At 43.0% G+C, this 18472-nt stretch overlaps 1 protein-coding gene across 1 annotated transcript in view; it reads left to right on the top strand.

The window, feature by feature from the left end:
* Nucleotides 1-18472, top strand: part of EVA1B (eva-1 homolog B) — a 138264-nt gene that overhangs the window by 90061 nt on the left and 29731 nt on the right. The window contains exon 2 of the mRNA XM_078681200.1: nt 1579-1655. Coding sequence (XP_078537326.1) covers nt 1653-1655 — 3 coding nt within the window. The 5' untranslated portion in view covers nt 1579-1652. The remainder of the gene's footprint in view (nt 1-1578; nt 1656-18472) is intronic.

Raw genomic sequence — 18472 nt, forward strand, 5'->3', positions numbered from 1 at the left:
CTAAGATCACAAAAATATACCAGGATGGAGGAGTTATTTAGATCCATTTCCAGTGCAATAAATATGTTCATTTGAGATTATGACTGTACATGGGATGATAATTCAGATACTAACAATTTCCTTCCTCTTTCTTACTCCAACAACTAGCTAATATCTTGACTTTCAAACTGCTAGTGGGTCCAGTTACCTTAACAGAAGGGGACAACCCAGAACGTTTTAGCCCTCTCACAGAAAAAGTGTCCTTGGTTAGTAGTGTGCAAAGCTGCAAGAATTTAGAGCAAACTTAGTCTTCTGTGAAGCCAAGTCTTACAATTTGAGTGAGATCTTGCAACCTGCCTTTTCAGCTGCTGAGCCCGTGCTTCGACACTACTGAAAATTGCTGAACTTGTTTTGGCTGCCTAGGAGAAGGCCATCTCAGGCCCAGGGGTCCACAGACAAATTGTCAGATGCTATTGGCCAGACCCAGGCGCGTCAGAATTGTTGCCCGTGGTTCAGCCTTTGTCCTCAAAACTGAGACTGAATACCTCCCCTAGGGAGTCAAAACTATTGGATGCCAAGGGCCATTAAGTTTTCACTTAAGACAGTGACTTTTTTGATTGTATCCCCTTTCAAGCCAATGTCCAGGGGTCCACTTCGACCTCTTATAGACAGTGTTGTTAGTAACAATAACTTCAGCTCGTTGGAGTACTTTTTGACCACTTGGTTTGTCTCCCTTTCACAGTTCTCTACCAAAACAAGTTGGCCCTATGCTTTCTTGCCCAAGGTGGTGTCAGTGGTACAGACTATCACCCTCTATATTTGCTCTATTCTTCTCATCCACCAGGCAGGAGGAGCGGCTGCATTGACTGAACCCCGTATGTGGGCCTCATACTGATACTACATCAACCAGACTTAACCTGACTGAGTGAATGACCAGCTCTTTGTGAGCTATGCTAGAGCCAAGAAAGACAAGCTTATTGAAATTCATCCACATCACAATTATATTGTTTTTTATTTAACTGATCATGCAACCAATTTAAGTACAGCAGGCAGAATGTAAGGAAATCTGAATAGGACTGTAAACAGTGTATACTTGTTAATTCTTTGACCAAGAAATCATTCACTGAATTATAACGATTATATCACTAATCCAATTTGATCTTTGGAAATTAAGTAACGAAGGTAATAGGATCATCCCATGCATCAACAGTTGCTACACGTTGTCCAAGAAAGACCCTCAGAGAGCATTCGTGCACACTTCACTATAACACAAGGCTGCTTCCATGACTTCTAGGTTCGATTCCACACTGCTGGCTGGGATGCAAAATAAGTATCAGGAACTAACATGAGCACGGAGGTTGGCGCCTATTTTACACCAATGTCATCTTGGCCAGCGAATGGACGGAGTCACAGTTGCAGCCACATGGAGCCTGTGGTAAATACTTCTATGTATTTTCCAGAGCCACCTTATAGTGCTGAACTGATGGGAAAAGGTATTCCAGGCCAGTCTGACACATGGAGGGAGGGTTATTTCTTAGGTAAGGAATCTACCGGAATGTCATGTTACTGAAGAAAAGTAAATTGTTTTTTCCATTACAGGAGCACAGCCATTGTAGAAGCAAGAAGACTATGCAAAAGGCTAGGGGGAGCGTAAATGAAAAACTCTAAAATGCATGGTAATTTTTTTTTAATCTCAATAATGATTTGGCTCGTGCTCAATGGGAAATGTTTAACATGACCCATCTTGTTTAAATGTATGCTCCCGGACAAGTCCACGAATCTGTTTACAGTTAACCCCGACCCTGAATAGTAACGCGGACCTCATTATCCTTGGACACCTGTTTACTAATGAGTACTGCTACTAGTCTCGGTTAATATACTGACCCTCCGCTAAGAAGTCCCGGCAGTCTCCCTTTCTAAAAGTAGTGCACTAAGTGCAGGTACCGTTTTCAGCAGCACCTGACAGTACTTGCCCAGCCCCAGTTAAATCACCACGTCAAACGACTCCTATAATTCCCTGAATAAAATACCAACACAGGCAGCAGTAGCACATCTGTCGTACGCTCCTCATATACGTGCTCTGTTTGTGACCTTTCCAATGCTTAGTCGATCTAGTCCCTAGATTTGTTTCATCCTATCATAACTGTCCACATAACTTTTCAAAATATCCTGGATAGGCGTTGACAGTAATGCCAGGCCTATAAAAGCCAAGGAGGGACAAATTATTTTCAGGACATGTTTTCTCAATTGGGACTGGTACTGTGTGCTTGTAGGTTCACTTTAAATTACACTAATGCAGAAATGTTGACAAATTTCTTATGAAATTGGTGTTCTCACTGAAGGCAGGGATTTATGTACTCTTGTCTCTATGAGAGTGTGGGCTGAAACCAATATGGACTCGTCCAGAAAACTAGTTACTATTTTAGTCAAATATGTGGAGAAGGATCGCTTGAAACTACAGGAAGATATTGATATCATGAACTCTGAATTAGCTGAAATGGAGCAAACTGATGAACTACGGAACTTGAAGAGGAAATGATTAAAAGGTTGAAAAAAGAGGAAGACATCATACATGAAAGGAAGGCATTTAAATTTCATAGGGACTGGATGGACTATGAGTGTGGCCGCATCTTTACATTTGCAAGGAAATTCAATTATATTAAGGACTCCAAATATGGCGTACCTCAGGGGTCAAAAACAAATCTAACAAGAGGGGTGGCATGAACAAATGGGGCATCTACATTGGATCTCAGCTCCGCAATGGAAAGTGTGATGGAGCAAGATCAGCGAAGTCAGGCAGCACAACAAATACCAATCAAAATTTCATTGGTAGAAGAAGCAGATTTTTTATGTTGGGAGCGCAGGCAAACCCTGCGCACAAGGAATCAAACCAAACCACAAGCAACAACAAAAAAAACAACCCAGAAACGCTGGCTTTACCTGACCTTTCGTTTTTAAAGTTGATGGGGCACTGTGTTTGTTTTGAATGGCTGTGACGAAGCCCGAGTGCGGGGGAAACGCGTTGCAGAAATAAAATTTCTTCTACTCTTGTCTAGGTGAACGCCGCCCAAAATCGAGGAGAAGCTACAATCCCCCACCCACTCCTCCTCTGACCTCTGTGCACACCGATGATGGCAGCCAGCCTCGGGCCGGAAGGGCCATGATGATTTTCATGATGGGAACAACAATAATGAGCTTGCCGAACGGACGAAAATGAGCTCTCACTCACCTCTTGAATTCGTAGGGTCACTGTCTCTATCTCAGAAAGGTGCCTCTGCCGCCTGAAATAATAAAGCACTGCCCAGTGCCCGCCGGCGCCCCCAGGCCAGAATTAAGTAAAGTCCGACACCGTCACGCCACTGGGCCGTCATTGGACTTCTCTGAGTGAGGCTGGGCGGGGAGCAACAACGGTCGGAGGAGGACGAGGCAGCCTGGTAGGCAGGAAGGACGTCACTGACGCGGCGGCGGGACTTAGCTAGGCCCGTATGCCGCGCTGCACTACTGCAGCCTGCACTGAGTCCTTAGTGACAGTTTTAAAACTATCTGCAGCGCAGCAGGCAGGCGCAGTGCAAACGCGGGACTTTTATTGCCAAAAGTAAGTCCAGCGCCGCGTTAGTGCACTGTGCATGCACCAGTCTGAGTGCAGTTACGAAGCAGGTGATGACACTAGTAGTCAGTCACGAGGGGCGTGCAGGCTGGAGCGCGCGGGCGCGGCTTTACATTATTTTGCACTGCCACGACTTGACTCTGTCACAGACAGACTCTGGGCGGCGGGGGCCGCGACGTCTAGAAGCCTGTTGCGGCCGCGGCCACCTTAATAATGTATTTTATTTGGAAAGTGGAATTACACTGAAGTCGTCGACGTTCCCATTTCCCAAATTATAAAGGCTGCAGCGGCCGCCTCAAAAAATTGTGCCGCCTGGGGCGGACCGCCCCCCTCGCCCCCCCCCCTAGCTACGCGGGTGGTCACAGTGCCTTTTAGTGGATCATAAGAGTCTTCCAATTAGATACCTCGTCAATCCTTGGCCTCTTTGGCGATCTCAATAATCACATGTGCCAATTCTAATTCTGATTCTATGCGAAAATGTGTGATGGATGTTCACAGCTGTCAAAATTTTAGCATGGCGAAAGTGAAAGAAGCTGCAGTGCTTACAGGTTAGTGGTGGAGTGGCTGGTGAAGTGAAGGGGCTGCAGGAAGTGCATGCAGGATAAAGTGAAAAGAGGGTGCTGAAGGGGCAAGAGATGTCGTATGAGTATCTAGGTGAAGATTTCAGAAAGTTGTGGGGGAAATGGACATCGGTGCCTGAAAGACTGCAGAGGAAAGTGGTGTGAATAGAAGATCAAAAGTGATTGAGACTGCTACCCCTTCCACAAACCTAGTAATGTTTAACTCACAGTCTCATATTTTCAGAATGTTAACATCTTCAATACGAATTAATCACAACAAAATTATTTTGTTATTTATCTGATACTGCTAAGGGACATTGGCAAAGCCAATAGGTTTGACTTGTTTTGGGTGCATGCATATTACTGTGTGATATGTCTGGATGCAATACAGAAAGCTCACAGAAAGGCACCAAAATACGTGATGGGTGGTACAATGTGGGAACCAGAGGATTTTAATTTACAAGTTTTAAGTCATGCCTTTCATTATATAGGCCACACCTCTTGGAAAGGAATCCTAGATATGCATCTTAGGCCAAGCCACTGTTTTCATCCCACTTCAAGCCTGTCCTATAGTGCTCGAGGTCTGGTTCCTCTGCAGCCCTCTCCAGGTGGCCTGGTGCTCCTTGGCTCATCCCTCAACTCCTTCCCTTCCACAGCTTTGAGCCAGTGGTTGGTGACCTCTGAAAGTGATTGGCCGTCATACATGTCACCAGTCCACCACATATTTTTTCTACAAAATTTGCTTTAGGTGCTCCCTAGATGTTAAGAATTATCTCCAGTGTGCCAATGCCAGAATGTTGTCATAGGTACAACCCTATGTCAAGAATGACATACAATATGACAGTAGAGATTCTTTCCATTGATGCCGCCCATCTATCATGGTTGACCAATATGTCAAAAATGACTTCGATATGTGAGAACCAGTACTTTTTCATGATTTGCTCCTGCAAACAGACCACCCACCCCCAAAATGACATGGTTATCAAGTATAACCTACAGTATGTCAGCACCAGCATTTGGCCATAGGTATCCTCGTATGCAAAACATTACTACCAGTAGGACAGGCCTGCATTTTCCAACTGGTGTTTTCCTTGATGCCAAGAATTACCGCCAACGTGCCAGAGACAGCAAGTTACCCTGGGTGCCCTATAATCCAATAATTATCTTGCGTAACCATGGCCAGCAGCAAATTCACAGGCATAAAGAATACTTACAAACACACTGTCACTCCCTTTCGCATTCACTTTCTCTCCCTGTCACTTGATCTAACTGTCTCTCTCACTTATTCTGACTCATACTCCCTCCCACTCACACACAAATGTATCCATACACTCACTGATTCTCACTGTCATTCTCAAACACACAGTCACCCTTTGATAATCATTCACCCTCACTCACAGCTACTGGTGTACAGCAGGTTTGATTTAAACTCCTGGTGTACAGCCGTTTTGCTTTAATAAATAGTTTTTAGTAGACTCATGGTGCCTCTTGTGCAACTGTACCTGCTGCACCATTGATAGCAGCAGCCTGACTCACTCCCACTCACCCTTACATTCTTCCACTCACTCACTCTAACTCACACATACTCCTTTACTCACTCCCTCTATTTTGCTTTCACTTATTCATACTCACTCTCTCATCCCTTGTTGATTGTCACTCATTTTCCCTCTCATTGACACTCAAACATACTAAACATATGCACTCTTACTCAATTGCATTCTCTCTCAATCATTCACAAACACACATTCATTCACACATGCACAGAAAAACAAAACAACACTACATTATTTATTTTACTTACCTTTCTTCTTTTGCTGGCAACTCCAGGGCTCAATGTCAGCAGCAGTGCAGGAACCTCTTGCTGGACATAAGAACCAGCAAGTCATGATCCCCATGGAGGAATCAAACGGAGCAGCAAGGCCAGGATTACAAAAGCAATGACACACTTCAAGACTTCTCCCAGATTCTTGATAGGAATGGCAGCACAGCCCTATCAGAAGCTGGCACAGTGCTTGGGGTCCTGCCCCTATGGCTCTGTGTGGCTCCTCATTGGCCTTGTGTAATGTCTGATGTGCATCTTGACAGCTTCATTTTAGCAGATGTACTATGCTGTATGTGGCAAGTGTTGTAAGTCTGGCAAATGAAATGGATTGTACTTGTGTGAGGGGATGGTAGATGAACCTTGCTCCTCACATGGACAATCAAGACATCCACCTATAGAATGCCATGTTTTTAAACAACAATGTAGCTGGATCATCGCTCAGCTCCCGTCATCAGGAGCCTGGCCCTTACACTGGCAGGGTTCATGAAAACACGAAAGTTGTGTTTTCATGAACACTGCTAAGTTAAATAGTTAGCAATCTGGGCAGAGGGCATTTTGTAGAGCCTCCCGGGTGGCAGGTCTGCACCCTGAACCCCTTTAGATGAGCCGCAACTGTTGTAGCTATGCTGCTATTTCACCTCCTACAGAGCCTGGTGCCCACACAGCCTGATGACCCAAAGGTCCGCTTTCCCATCCCATAGCCGGGTGATCCCATGCCCTGCCATACCATAGATAGGTTGCTAATTGATCAGTGCCCAATCTCCTGTTTCTTCCCAAAGCTCAGTCTCCTTACAGCTATGTACCCCAATGGCCTGCTCTCTCCCATTGCCGGTGCAAACAGGCTTGAGTGCCACCATATCCCAATACTCATGCCTGCTGACACATTTACCTCGGAGTCTGCTGCCCCATATCCCAATCTCTCCATGCAGCTGTCTGGTTTGTTAAAGACATCTTGGGCACATTTGGAAAGCTGACATAGGAAGCATTACGTCCATAGGTGACCATTGACTTTGTGGTTTGTAACTCACATTTTCTGGCTTTCTATTTGCTAGCTATATTTGTTTTGAACTGTCCAACTTGAGTTTGTCCCTCTCATTGTCTAAACCTTGTTTACTGTATTCTTCCACAAACTCGCTTTATGTAAACAGGCCTTTAAATCTTGTTCTAATCTTATCACATTTGCTATGCATTCAAAGACAGAGGTCAATGTCAAGCTGTCTTCCAAGGAAGCTTGGTGTTTACTTTTCTTTCTCTGACTTAGAAGTGGGAGAATTTATGTGGCAAACCTGCTGAGTACCCTTGTAAGATGAGAGGGTGGAGGATTTGTTTTTCTTCTAGTACACAACAAAAAAATTAAGTGTGATGATGTTTCAGAATATATCAGAATTAGCATATATGAAGCACTTTTTTTGTAATTCTGAAGTGTGATGGAAACAAATATTTGAACATGATCAAAACACATCAATACACTAGGTGATGACATTTGCGCACATTATAACTTGTGTGCAGTAAAACTTTATTTCAGGGCACCTGTAATGGTCATTTCAATTGAAAAAGTGTTGTCTGTAATGGCATTGTGCTACCACACCAGGAATACTCCGCACTACGCTGCTACACCCCACTCTATGCCTTTCCACTCTTTGCCACACCACTCCATTCTACAACATTCCACTCTATGACACTCCCCTCTATGACATGCCACTCCTATCTACGCCATTCACTCCATGACACAACATGCCATTCTACTCTACTCCCATCCACTCCACTCCACACCACTTAACCTACTCCACTTTACCACTCTCCAATCTACCCCACTCCACTCCAATGTATCCCGATATATCCCACTCCACTTTGCTAAAATCTACCTCAATCTACCCCACTCCTATTTAACTGACTCCACTCCAATCCACCCCACTCGATCCTACCCCACCCTACTCCAACCCAATCTATCCTACTCCAATCTACCCCACGCCATCCCACTGCAATCTACCCCATCCCATTCTACCCCACTCCAATCCACCCCACTCACCTACAATCCACTGACTCCAGTCTATCCCACTCCAAACTACCCCACTTCAGTCACCCCCTTCAGTCTACCCCACTGCAATCTACCTCACTGTATCCAAATCTATCCCACTCCACTCCAATCTACACCAACCACTCCACCTACATTCAATCTACCCAGCTCCACCATAATGAACCATACTCCAATCTACCCCACTCCACTCCATCCCAATATACCCCACTCCACATCACTCTAATCTACCCCAATCCACTCCAATCTGCCCCCACTCCACCCTAATCTACCCCCTATGCTCCTCTCCAATCTACCCCACAGCACTCTTCCCCAATTTACCTCACTCAACTCCAATCTATCCAATCCCACTCTACTCCAATCTACCCCAATCCACCTATCAATCAATCAATCAATCAGGCAAATTTATATAGCGCGCTACTCACCCGGAAGGTCTCAAGGCGCTGGGGAGGAGGGGTCCGCTCCTGCTTGAAAAGCCAGGTCTTGAGTTGCTTGCTGAAGGAGAGGTGGTCCTGCGTCAGCCATAGGTAAATGGGGAGGGAGTTCCATGTCTTGGCCGCCAGGAAGGAGAAGGATCTTCCTCCGGCAGTGGCTCTGCGAATACGTGGTACGGTGGCGAGGGCGAGGCTGGACGATCGCTGCTGGTGGGTAGGCGTGTAGAAGGTGAGGCGGTTGTTGAGGTACTTGAGGCCCAGGTCGTGGAGAGCCTTGTGTGCGTGGGTGAGGAGTCTGAACGTGATCCTCTTGCTGACGGGGAGCCAGTGCAGGTCTCTCAGGTGGTCGGAGATGTGGTTGGGGCGGGGGATGTCCAGGATGAGTCGTGCGGAGGCGTTCTGTATGCGCTGGAGTCTTTTCTGCAGTTTGGCAGTGGTGTAGTGTAGTTCCTATTATCCCAATAGGCTCTGCGCATTGGAATAATACCTTCAATAGTATAGGCCTAGACCAGACGTTAACTAGGTCTACTACTGTCGATATTAGACTTAAAGTTTTGGGTTTGCCAGCTAGCTCAGAGTTCACTAGAAACTTTCTCGAATAGGCAAGGAGGAGTTGAACCTCCCTGGATAGACAAGAAGGGATTTAGTTTCTGACAACCATAGAACATGACAACTTTGCTCTCCCCTAATCAAGAGTGTATCTCTACAGTCGTGTGAAAACAAAAGACGACTTATTTTACTCAGTCAGTACGTGCATTCTTAGTCTCACCAGATTGTAGAGAAAAGGAAGAGACGGGCGTGTTCAATAAAAGATGTTATTTATTGATCAGTCTCTTTTCTCATACAAGAGAAATGGATCGATATTATTGCAATACTTATGGTTAAGTAAAGTGCATACATTAAAAGCAGAAGTATAAAATAATACTGTAAAAACATTGATATGGTTTCTAAGCCATATGAAGGTTTAAAATGAATAAAATGAATACATACACATATACATTTGACTAATCGTACTCAACTGGTGTTTCTAACTACGCCTACCCCGTGTACCTGACCTAAGCCTAATACGTGGGCGGGGATAGAAAGTTACAGTTTAAGTTAAGTTTGTTTTGCCAAGTGACTGACTAAAGAATTCTCTGCAAGGGGTTATTCAGTTCTGTACCTGGAATCTAGGATGAATGAGGGATGGTATCTCTGGTCTCTGGTCTCGATATTCCAGGCTGCCTGCGAGGGCTACCCGGAAGCGCCGGGGCTGGATTTCTCGGCAGGAGAAAAGGCAGCTTCTCGTTCTCAGCGCGTCAGGAAGGCGGGGCTGCGCCAGCGGGGTCTGCTCTGCTCTGGGCTTCGGCAAGTCTGGCTGCTCCGATCTCGTCACCACCGCGTGTGTTTGCATAGGGCAATATCGGTAATATTTATACCTTTAAGGTGCCGAGATTGACGTAAGGATGGACATAGATACGTCAATAAGGATGTTATACGACCTGGTCGTTAGCACATTCTTTTGCTGAAGTTCTCGGTGAAATCAAAACAATGGCCGCAGGGTTTTTCCCAGGTTGTCATAGGTTTGATTTGTTTTGAGAACTCCGTATGCCTTATCAGGGGCTGGAGGAATATCGCTTGTCTAATTAGATGGCAAGCGTTATGACCTAATCAGATAACACGTTCCTGTGCCGTAGTGTGGCTTAATCAGATAACGGTTCCTGCATCATGGGGGTTTTCTGCCTCATGGGATGGCTGCTAGTTAACTTGTTAACCAGAATAGGGTCAGGAATAGGGGGATTGATACAGAACCTATAGGAATACATCACACCCACTCCACGCTAACTATGGACATATTTACGAATCTATGCATAGTAAAACATACTGTAGAGTATCGTGTATACCTTACCACCCCAAAATACATAAATGCATTTTGAAATTATCAAATATACGGAAAAAACAGTCACATGTAATATATGCACTTAAGCTGTAGAATAATGCTAAAGTAATCACGCATATCTATACATTATCACTAATTTGTATATGAGAATTTACACATGAAATGGCTCTTAATACAGAAAAAATGTTCGAGACCATTCCATCACAGAATAAAATAATTATGAACATACCAGCGGGCAGCTAATGTCTATAAACTATCTAAAATTAGAAATTTTAGTTCTCTAAGAATAGTTCTTACTTTAAGCAGAAGATAAGTGTCCCGAAAAATTCGAAAAATATTTTGGGGCTGCTGAAAAAAATTGCTGTCCGTGAACTGGAGGGAAAATTGTTCATGGTATTTTGCTATTCTAGTTGAAGGCCAAATTCAGGGAACGCCGTGTACGAGCTTGCTCAAAAGTCTCTATTTCTGCTCTGGTGAGAACATCATATCATTTAGACTCTCGAAAAAGTTGTCAACAGCTTCCTAGGAGAGTTCCACTAACTCGGAAAAAGGTGTAACCATGCATTCGTGCGCATGATTGTCTCCATTGACATTTTGATTAGTATTGCTGACAGAAGGTCGTACCTGATCAATGCTGCTTTCGTCTTGAACTTCACTACCCCTTAATCGTAGTGGTGAAGCTTCCACGAATGCCGTCATCAGGATTGGTAGCCGTTGAGGGCAGCACAAAGCATGAGCCTTTATTGGACTCAACAATGTTTCTGCATCCATTGGCGCATCCGATTGTAGCGTCAGACAGGTGTCTAACACGCATTCTTCTCCGCATAGCAAGCACCTTAATACAGGTAAAACACATCGATGCCACATTGGTCGAAATGAAAGAAACCAAGTCATGTTCAGGTCTCTAAGCCGGGATAGTCCCAGGATTTTTGATATCCGGTCCCGGTATCCAATGGCTAGGATTGTTTCTTCCCTTGTCGCAGGTGTTTTGTCTGTGACACGGTTTGCCATAACGAAATATTAGGACCAAGAATAGGATTCCTGCAATTAGTCCCAAAATGAGGGGAAGTCCGCCAAAAATCGAATGGACGAAATCTGGAAAAATACCCAGTATGGCTTTGAATGGTGTTAATGCCATCGAAAATACTGTCTTAAATACTTTTGAGACTCCACTGGTATCAGAAATATTTAAGATTTCATTCAGGATTTCTGCAAAATGTATGGGGGAATTAGTTGATAATAAGGAGTGAATCTCTGCAGTCGTCCTTGCGACTAGGAGATCATACGTTTCTTTTGATGACGTGAGCCTTGTTGGCGTCTGAAGAAGCACTGTTTTCATTCTGCTTAAAGTATCTACTCGAATAGAAGTAATTTTCAAGTTGGGCCATGCCCTTGCCTCCCTGTCTGGAAAGGAGCTGGGGAACAATGAGTGTCCACAGCACTTGACCTTCGCAGTCGTAGTTACGAGATAAGGAGTCCCGGGCATAAGACTACAACATCTGCGATCCACAATTAGAATGTAACTCCCATTATAGAGTCTTTGAAAGAATGGTTCTATCTCTGTTGCAGGTGCGCCTAGCTGGTGACATGAAAGGTTATTTGAGTTCCCTTCACAGGCTCCATGCAAACTAATTCCATTACACAGAAGTGTACCGCTTAGTGACATCGCACAATTATTGCCACTAAGAAACACTTTCTGTCCTTTATTACTGACACATGCATGTGAATAGGGCAAGTTCCATGTTGTTTTAATGTACCCTTTTCCCAATTTTTCGTACATGCCAGCCTGTATATATTTTTGGCAGTATTGAAACCTGAAGGTTGATATTGGAATATTAATTATCCCATGTATTATCCATTCACTGACAGGTCGTTCTGACATTGTCACTGGTAATCTCTCGAGTTTCTCAATGCTCAGGATTGAATAATCAGCACCCTTTTGTGCCATACTGATTTGTTTATCAGTGAGGTTAAAGATATTGAATAGTGACGTTGTGTTGATTAAACGCCAAGGCACATAGCCTGAACGCAGATTTTGTAACGTCCAGCCAAGCTGTACAATAGAACGCAATTGGGACTGACCGTGTTGTAACAACAGTAAGTCTTGCGATAATATGTCGATTGCTGAAGACACAATGCTGTCAAGAGAAACAATTCTGGAGGACAGAGTCATTAACCCATTGTCCACTACAGAAAGTGATTTTTCCAAATTAATACGGTCAATTTCCCGTATACTTTCTGCTGTCTCAATTTGAGTAACCTTCCAGGCCTCGTTGTATGCTGCATATACAGAGGCTGCTATGAAACGTTTTTGACGCTGTTTGCGTGGTCCCATAATGAAATCACGCAAGTCAGCACCATCAGTAAGTAAAGTTAGGTGTTGCTTAATTTCTGCCAGTGTGGAAGTTTGTAGCCACTGAAGGCATAATTTGCCCACACTGTAGGTGGTTATTATCCCTGGGTGTTGTCTTTGGGAATATCTAGGGTCTGGCCTGGTCATTTTGAACCCCTGTGTTTTGTTCAGGAATCTATCTTGACAGTTATTAGTATCTGTGGGCCAGATCAACCACTTTTTCCAATCAGGATGTGTTCTGTTTTGGTTTAATACATAATTTACGTCTATCTCTTCATCTGTAGAGCTATTGCTGTTCATTGTTGGTTTTGGAATAGACGGTTTATTTAAGTCTTTGATTTTGGCTAAGCCAAGACAGGTAGTTTGTTGAACAGTGTCATTTAAAAATATAATTTGTTCTGGGATCATGCAGGCTCTAAACAAAGATTCTATACCCTGTACTTGCCATTCTTTTGTACCCCAAACACTCTTTACTTCAACATTTTTGTCCCAATAATCAAAACCAAAAGTATTCATTTGTTCAAAGAATGAGTCTGAATATATCAATTTCGTGTTTGTTATCATGGTCTTTGTCCCTGTCTTATTTGACAATTTGAAATAAAATGTTTCAGCATTACTTGTGTTAAAACCTGAAAAGTATGAATATTTGTCATAAACGGTTCTTGAGCTTCCTTTTGGAGGGGTTGCACAATGTTCCCATTGATTATAATTTAAAACATTTCTAGGTTGTGCAGATCTATGTAGAAAATGGTTACCATAGTGGTTATAACAGTACATACTATCATAATTTGTCGAACCCTGCAAATAATCATGTTTGGTAAATTTAGCAGACATCACTAAGTCAGACATCATATTATTTATACTTTCAAAGTCCCAATCATCAGCAAATGAGCTTGGTTTTACAAAGTCACTCAACGAGATCTTAATTTGGTGTGGATATTTCAGGATTTCAACCGGACCATAAATTTCGTAGTCAGTGTTGTCCCATGCTACCCCACCCGGTATAGGATTGGCTGTGAAGTTGACTGAAGAAAGTTCTCTTTTCTCGACGTGTGAAGATGTGTGTGGTTTGAGGATCAAGTTGATTTTCTGACTTGCTGTGTCCATTTTAGCATATTTTCCCTCAATGAAGCGTCCCAAAGTTAGTACCATGATGAGCCAAAGTATGAGGATAAATGCACCAAAACCCACCCAAAATTCAATCCATGGAGAAATTAGATATGTTTCTTTCAGTTGTTTCAAAAGTTATTTAACTTTATCTTTAAAGGTTTTTGTTGATGGCTGTGTTTTTGATTCAGTGAAGCCTTCAGAGGAATCATCGAAGTTTATGAAGTAGCCGGATGCAGTTCTGTCAATAGTTCCAATTGCTTCAGGATTACTGTTTCTTGCATAGTCGTTTGTTACTTCATTATAGATTGGTGTGTCTCTGCTAAATGTTTTTATTTGGGTTTTCAGAGGTCTAAGTTCCATTGCATTGTTGCATAGTCCTTGTTGTAGTTCTGTAGGCGTTTCGAATGTGATTAGCCTCTTAGATTGAACCTCTGTGTTTGTAGCAAATCTTGGTGTTCTACTACTTATCGGGAGTCCACTTGGCCTGCTATTTGTTATCGGCCACATGATTGTGGTTTTACCAGGTCGATGGATACAACTCGGTTCTCCTTTTTACCAGCAAGCGGCGGTAGTACAACTGATCTTGTCCCGTTGATAGACAAGACAGGAACTGCTTTTCTGTAAGAAGGCCCAAATTCCTTCTTTACCGCGATCTTTTCCCTGACTAGATCCCCGACTTTTGGAATCCAGAAAGGTCTTGCTGGGACAGGTGGTGGTTCTTCAGTGGTTGTTGGCTGCTGTTTCAACTTTATGTTGCTCAGGTCTTTTCTTGTTTCGTTTAAGTCCTGCAAAATAGCCAAACGATCTTTGATATCAAAGCTTTTTTCCTTCACCACTGAAGTCTGACTGTCGAGGTCTAAGACTAACATCCTAGTTCCAAACAATAATTTGTACGGACTGAATCCCTTCAGAGAATTTCTTGGCAGGTTATTTAGACTACGTTGGACACTAATTAGATGTTTGACCCACCCAGCTCCCGAACCTAATATCCTTTCTGTTATAGATAGCTTTATGCCTTGGTTTTTTCTTTACACCATCCCGTATCCCTCAGGAAGGAAGTGAGAAGATTCCCGCTGTGCTATGCTCATTTGGCCATGTTTCCCCTCAGGCTGGAGGGCTAGAGTGAAAACAATGGTCAAACGTAGCATGCTCCTAGCGTATATGCCATTTAGACTCGCAAATCTTTGTATAACAGTCCAGACGTCAGCCGAGTGCTGGTGATCTACATTATAAGTGGAAACTAGCCTGTATATGTTAATCGGACGCTTTGCTTTTTACTGTTGATCTTTTCTGGAGTGAAACGACACGGTATTACACCGTTTCTCTCACCACTGCGATTTCTGTTACAGTTTGGGCAGTTCTTTACAAAAATGGTATGATGCAGGCTCATGCCTGGCCACCAGTACCTTGATTGTAATTCTTCCAGAGAATCTTTTAGTTTGAGGTGTCTGAGACCCTCACCCATATGCGCGTCTGCAATTAACAAGTTTCTCCTGTCCATGTTTGGAATCACTCTATCCCCCACTCCAGGGATTCGAGCAAAAGGGACGGAGTTTGCATCGATTATGTATGTATAATTGAGTGGATAGTTGATCGGTAGCGCTGAGCAGTCGCCTTTTGATGACGTTTTCACCGCCAGCACTGTTTCACTGTCAATATACTTCACTGTACGCTTTTTTCGAGCTACGGAAGCCGATTTAGTTGCTACCGCTGTGGCTGTCTCAGCCAATGAATTCCCTGCAACGTGAACGCCATCACGCTGATGACTCAGTGAGTGTGTCACATGAGTCTTTGGTAGTTCTTTTTGTAAAAGAGCTATTTGTTCCCAAAGCAGTTTCTGCTTTATTGTTGCATCTGTGTCATCTTTGTAACCGTTTTGAATCCATGTCTGCAAATCGTTGTTATATGATTTGACGCAGTAATATGAATCGGACACTATAAGTGTCGGGAATTCGCGATCCGCATTATCTAGCGCCATTTTCAATGCTATTATTTCAGTCTGTTGTTCTGAATTAGTTTCTACTGAGTGTGTTTTTGTTAATAGAGGTCTTAGTTTACCTCCGCGCCACACTTCTTTAGTAATCTCACATGTGGGGTTGTATGCTTGTTCTCCCCAAACGGAGGGTTGAGCATGTCCGTCTGTATAGATTACACAAGCGTATTGTCGTAAGGGCAGAATGTCGATTGGCAGAGGGAATGTTCTTTCATATTCTAGATTTTTTAGTTCCTCTAGTTCTGGATCAAAGTAGTAGTATACTTTGTCCGTTGTAATTGAATTCACCCATTGTATCCATTCCGGATTCAATGTTGTTGTTGGTAAATTACACGGTGTTGTTAATGCCTCAAAGGCTGATTCTGCTGTTCTGACTGTGATACGTCTACCGTCAGCTTGATCTTTTTCTCTAGCTATTGCGGTTTGAACTGCATGAACAATGTTTTCTTTAATGCTGAACTTCTTTTCAGCTTCTGTGTACAAGTGTGATTTGAATGCAATCGGTACCTTTTCTCCCTCATTAGAGGTCAGGTATGTGAATCCGCATCTTCCTGGGATGACTCGAATCACAAGATTGCGTGTGTTATCACGTGTTTCTAATTTTTTTTTGATTAACATGTCTGTTTGTAAGGATCTCAGAATTTCTGTGTGTATTTGAGTCCAATTGGTTCTTTTAAAATCTGGTTTTATTAGATCATAAAGGGGTTTGACCCTTTCTGCGTAATTTGCAATGTATGTTCTTCCGAAATTTAGGAAGCCTAGAATCGACTGTAGGTTTTTTAGTGTTCTAGGTGCTTGGAGTACGGCACATTTCTCTAGGAAATTGTCAGCCAGGCTTTTGCCTTCACTTGATAATTCATATCCTAAGAACAGGACTGTTAGATGGGCAATTCTGGATTTTTTAAAGTTGAATTTGTAACCCTCTGCTGCGAACCCAAGTATTATGGTGTTCACTCTCTTCAAGTGAGTATCCAAGTCATCATCTGTCAAGTATATGTCGTCGACATACGATAATGCTTCGTCATCATATGTTTGTAGTAATTCTGTTACTCTCGCTGAGAATACCCCTGGGCTATTCTTGTACCCCTGGGCTAACCGACAGAATTGTTTTTGAGTGCCATTTATTGAGAACGCAGACAAATATCTGCTCTCTGGTGCTATGTTTTGACAAAAGAATCCATTAGAGATGTCTAATGTTGCTTTGTATTTTTTGCGCACTATGTTATTCATTAGTGCAGCACTATGCGAGTTTTGTACTGCAAAAGTTTTGCAACATGAGTTAAGGTGTCGGTAATCCAAAACTAGACGATATGAATTGTCTGGTTTGGAGACCGGAAACAAAGGGTTGTTCATTTGTGAGGTGCAAGTTTCAATCACCCCCTGGTATTCTAATTGATCTAGGATTTCTTTTACCTGTTTTTTAGCTTCTTGCTTAATTGGGTACTGTCTTTGTGCAGTAGGTTGTGATTTTAACTGGATTTTGTGAGGAGGAGAGTCCTCATCCCATCCTACATGATTTTTATATAAAGCAGGAGCTAGAGCTACTGCCCACTTTCTGGCAAGTGTATATTTTTTATGAATTGGGATATGATTTGAGAAGGCAGGCATAATTATTTCTTCGCCATGAGGGCACTCCCTGACAAACTCTGGTGGCCAGTCTTTTTCAGCTAGAAGGATGTCATAGCCCTTGGAGAGATTATCCCAAAATAGTCCCCTTATTTTTCTAGTCTTATCCCCTTCTATACGTAAAGTTATTTCATATATTTTGTGAGGTTTGCTAACTCTGGTGTCTGCAGTTTCCACTTGAAGATATTCATTCGTGTCCACTGTCTCCAGATGATTCATAAGGACTTTGCGAGCTATGCTCACTTCTGCTGCGCTGTCTAGCATTGTCTGAGCCCATTCTCCGTTTTTCAGTTGTGTCCTCAGTATTCTCGGCATTGTTAACTACTTTAATACTGGCTACCTTCTTTTTTGGAAATTGTAATTTCTTTTTTAGATGAGCAGGTTCCTTGTCTTTGGACTTGGCGTGCTCTTCTCTTTGTTCTGATCGTCCTCTTCTTTCCGATTTCTGCGAGGAAGTCTGAAAAGATTGAGAGGGACGTGTATCAATGTCTTGATATCTATCAGGCTTCTTTATATTATCCCTATTTCTAAGGTTATATCTTTTCCCAAAGGGGTCACTTTGGGGTGACCTGTGTCTTTGGTTCAGAGATTTTTCTCTCCGCCGGGGAGACCTTCCTCTGGACTGGAATTTCTTTTCTTTAGGATTGGATTGTTTGTTTCCATCCCAGCTCTTTTTTTGTGATGTTGAATTATTATTAAAAAATATTTTTTCAGGACTTTCAATCAGTTGTGGTTTTACTGTTATTCCACCTAAACTATCTCTACCTAGTTCCTCATAGGATTTTTCTATAATTCTGGCAATTTCAGCTGGTTGGTATGCTATATCTGTCTCCTTTAACCTCTGGCGGATCGCCACGTTTGCTGCTTCTCCCTTTATGTTGGCTAATAATATAGCCGAGACCTGCTTGAAGTCTTTTAGTAATTTCATACCAAGAGTTAAAGCGGGTTCTGGACCGTATTCGTCTTGAATTTGTTTTAGCACATCTGGTATTACCGAAATGGATGGAACACCGTGCGTTTTTGTGTAGATGGAAGCAAAGACTGTACCCCAAGTGTCACAGTCCTCCACGTGTG

Source organism: Lissotriton helveticus, chromosome 3_1, assembly GCF_964261635.1.
Source record: "Lissotriton helveticus chromosome 3_1, aLisHel1.1, whole genome shotgun sequence".
In the NCBI taxonomy this organism is placed as follows: domain Eukaryota; kingdom Metazoa; phylum Chordata; class Amphibia; order Caudata; family Salamandridae; genus Lissotriton; species Lissotriton helveticus.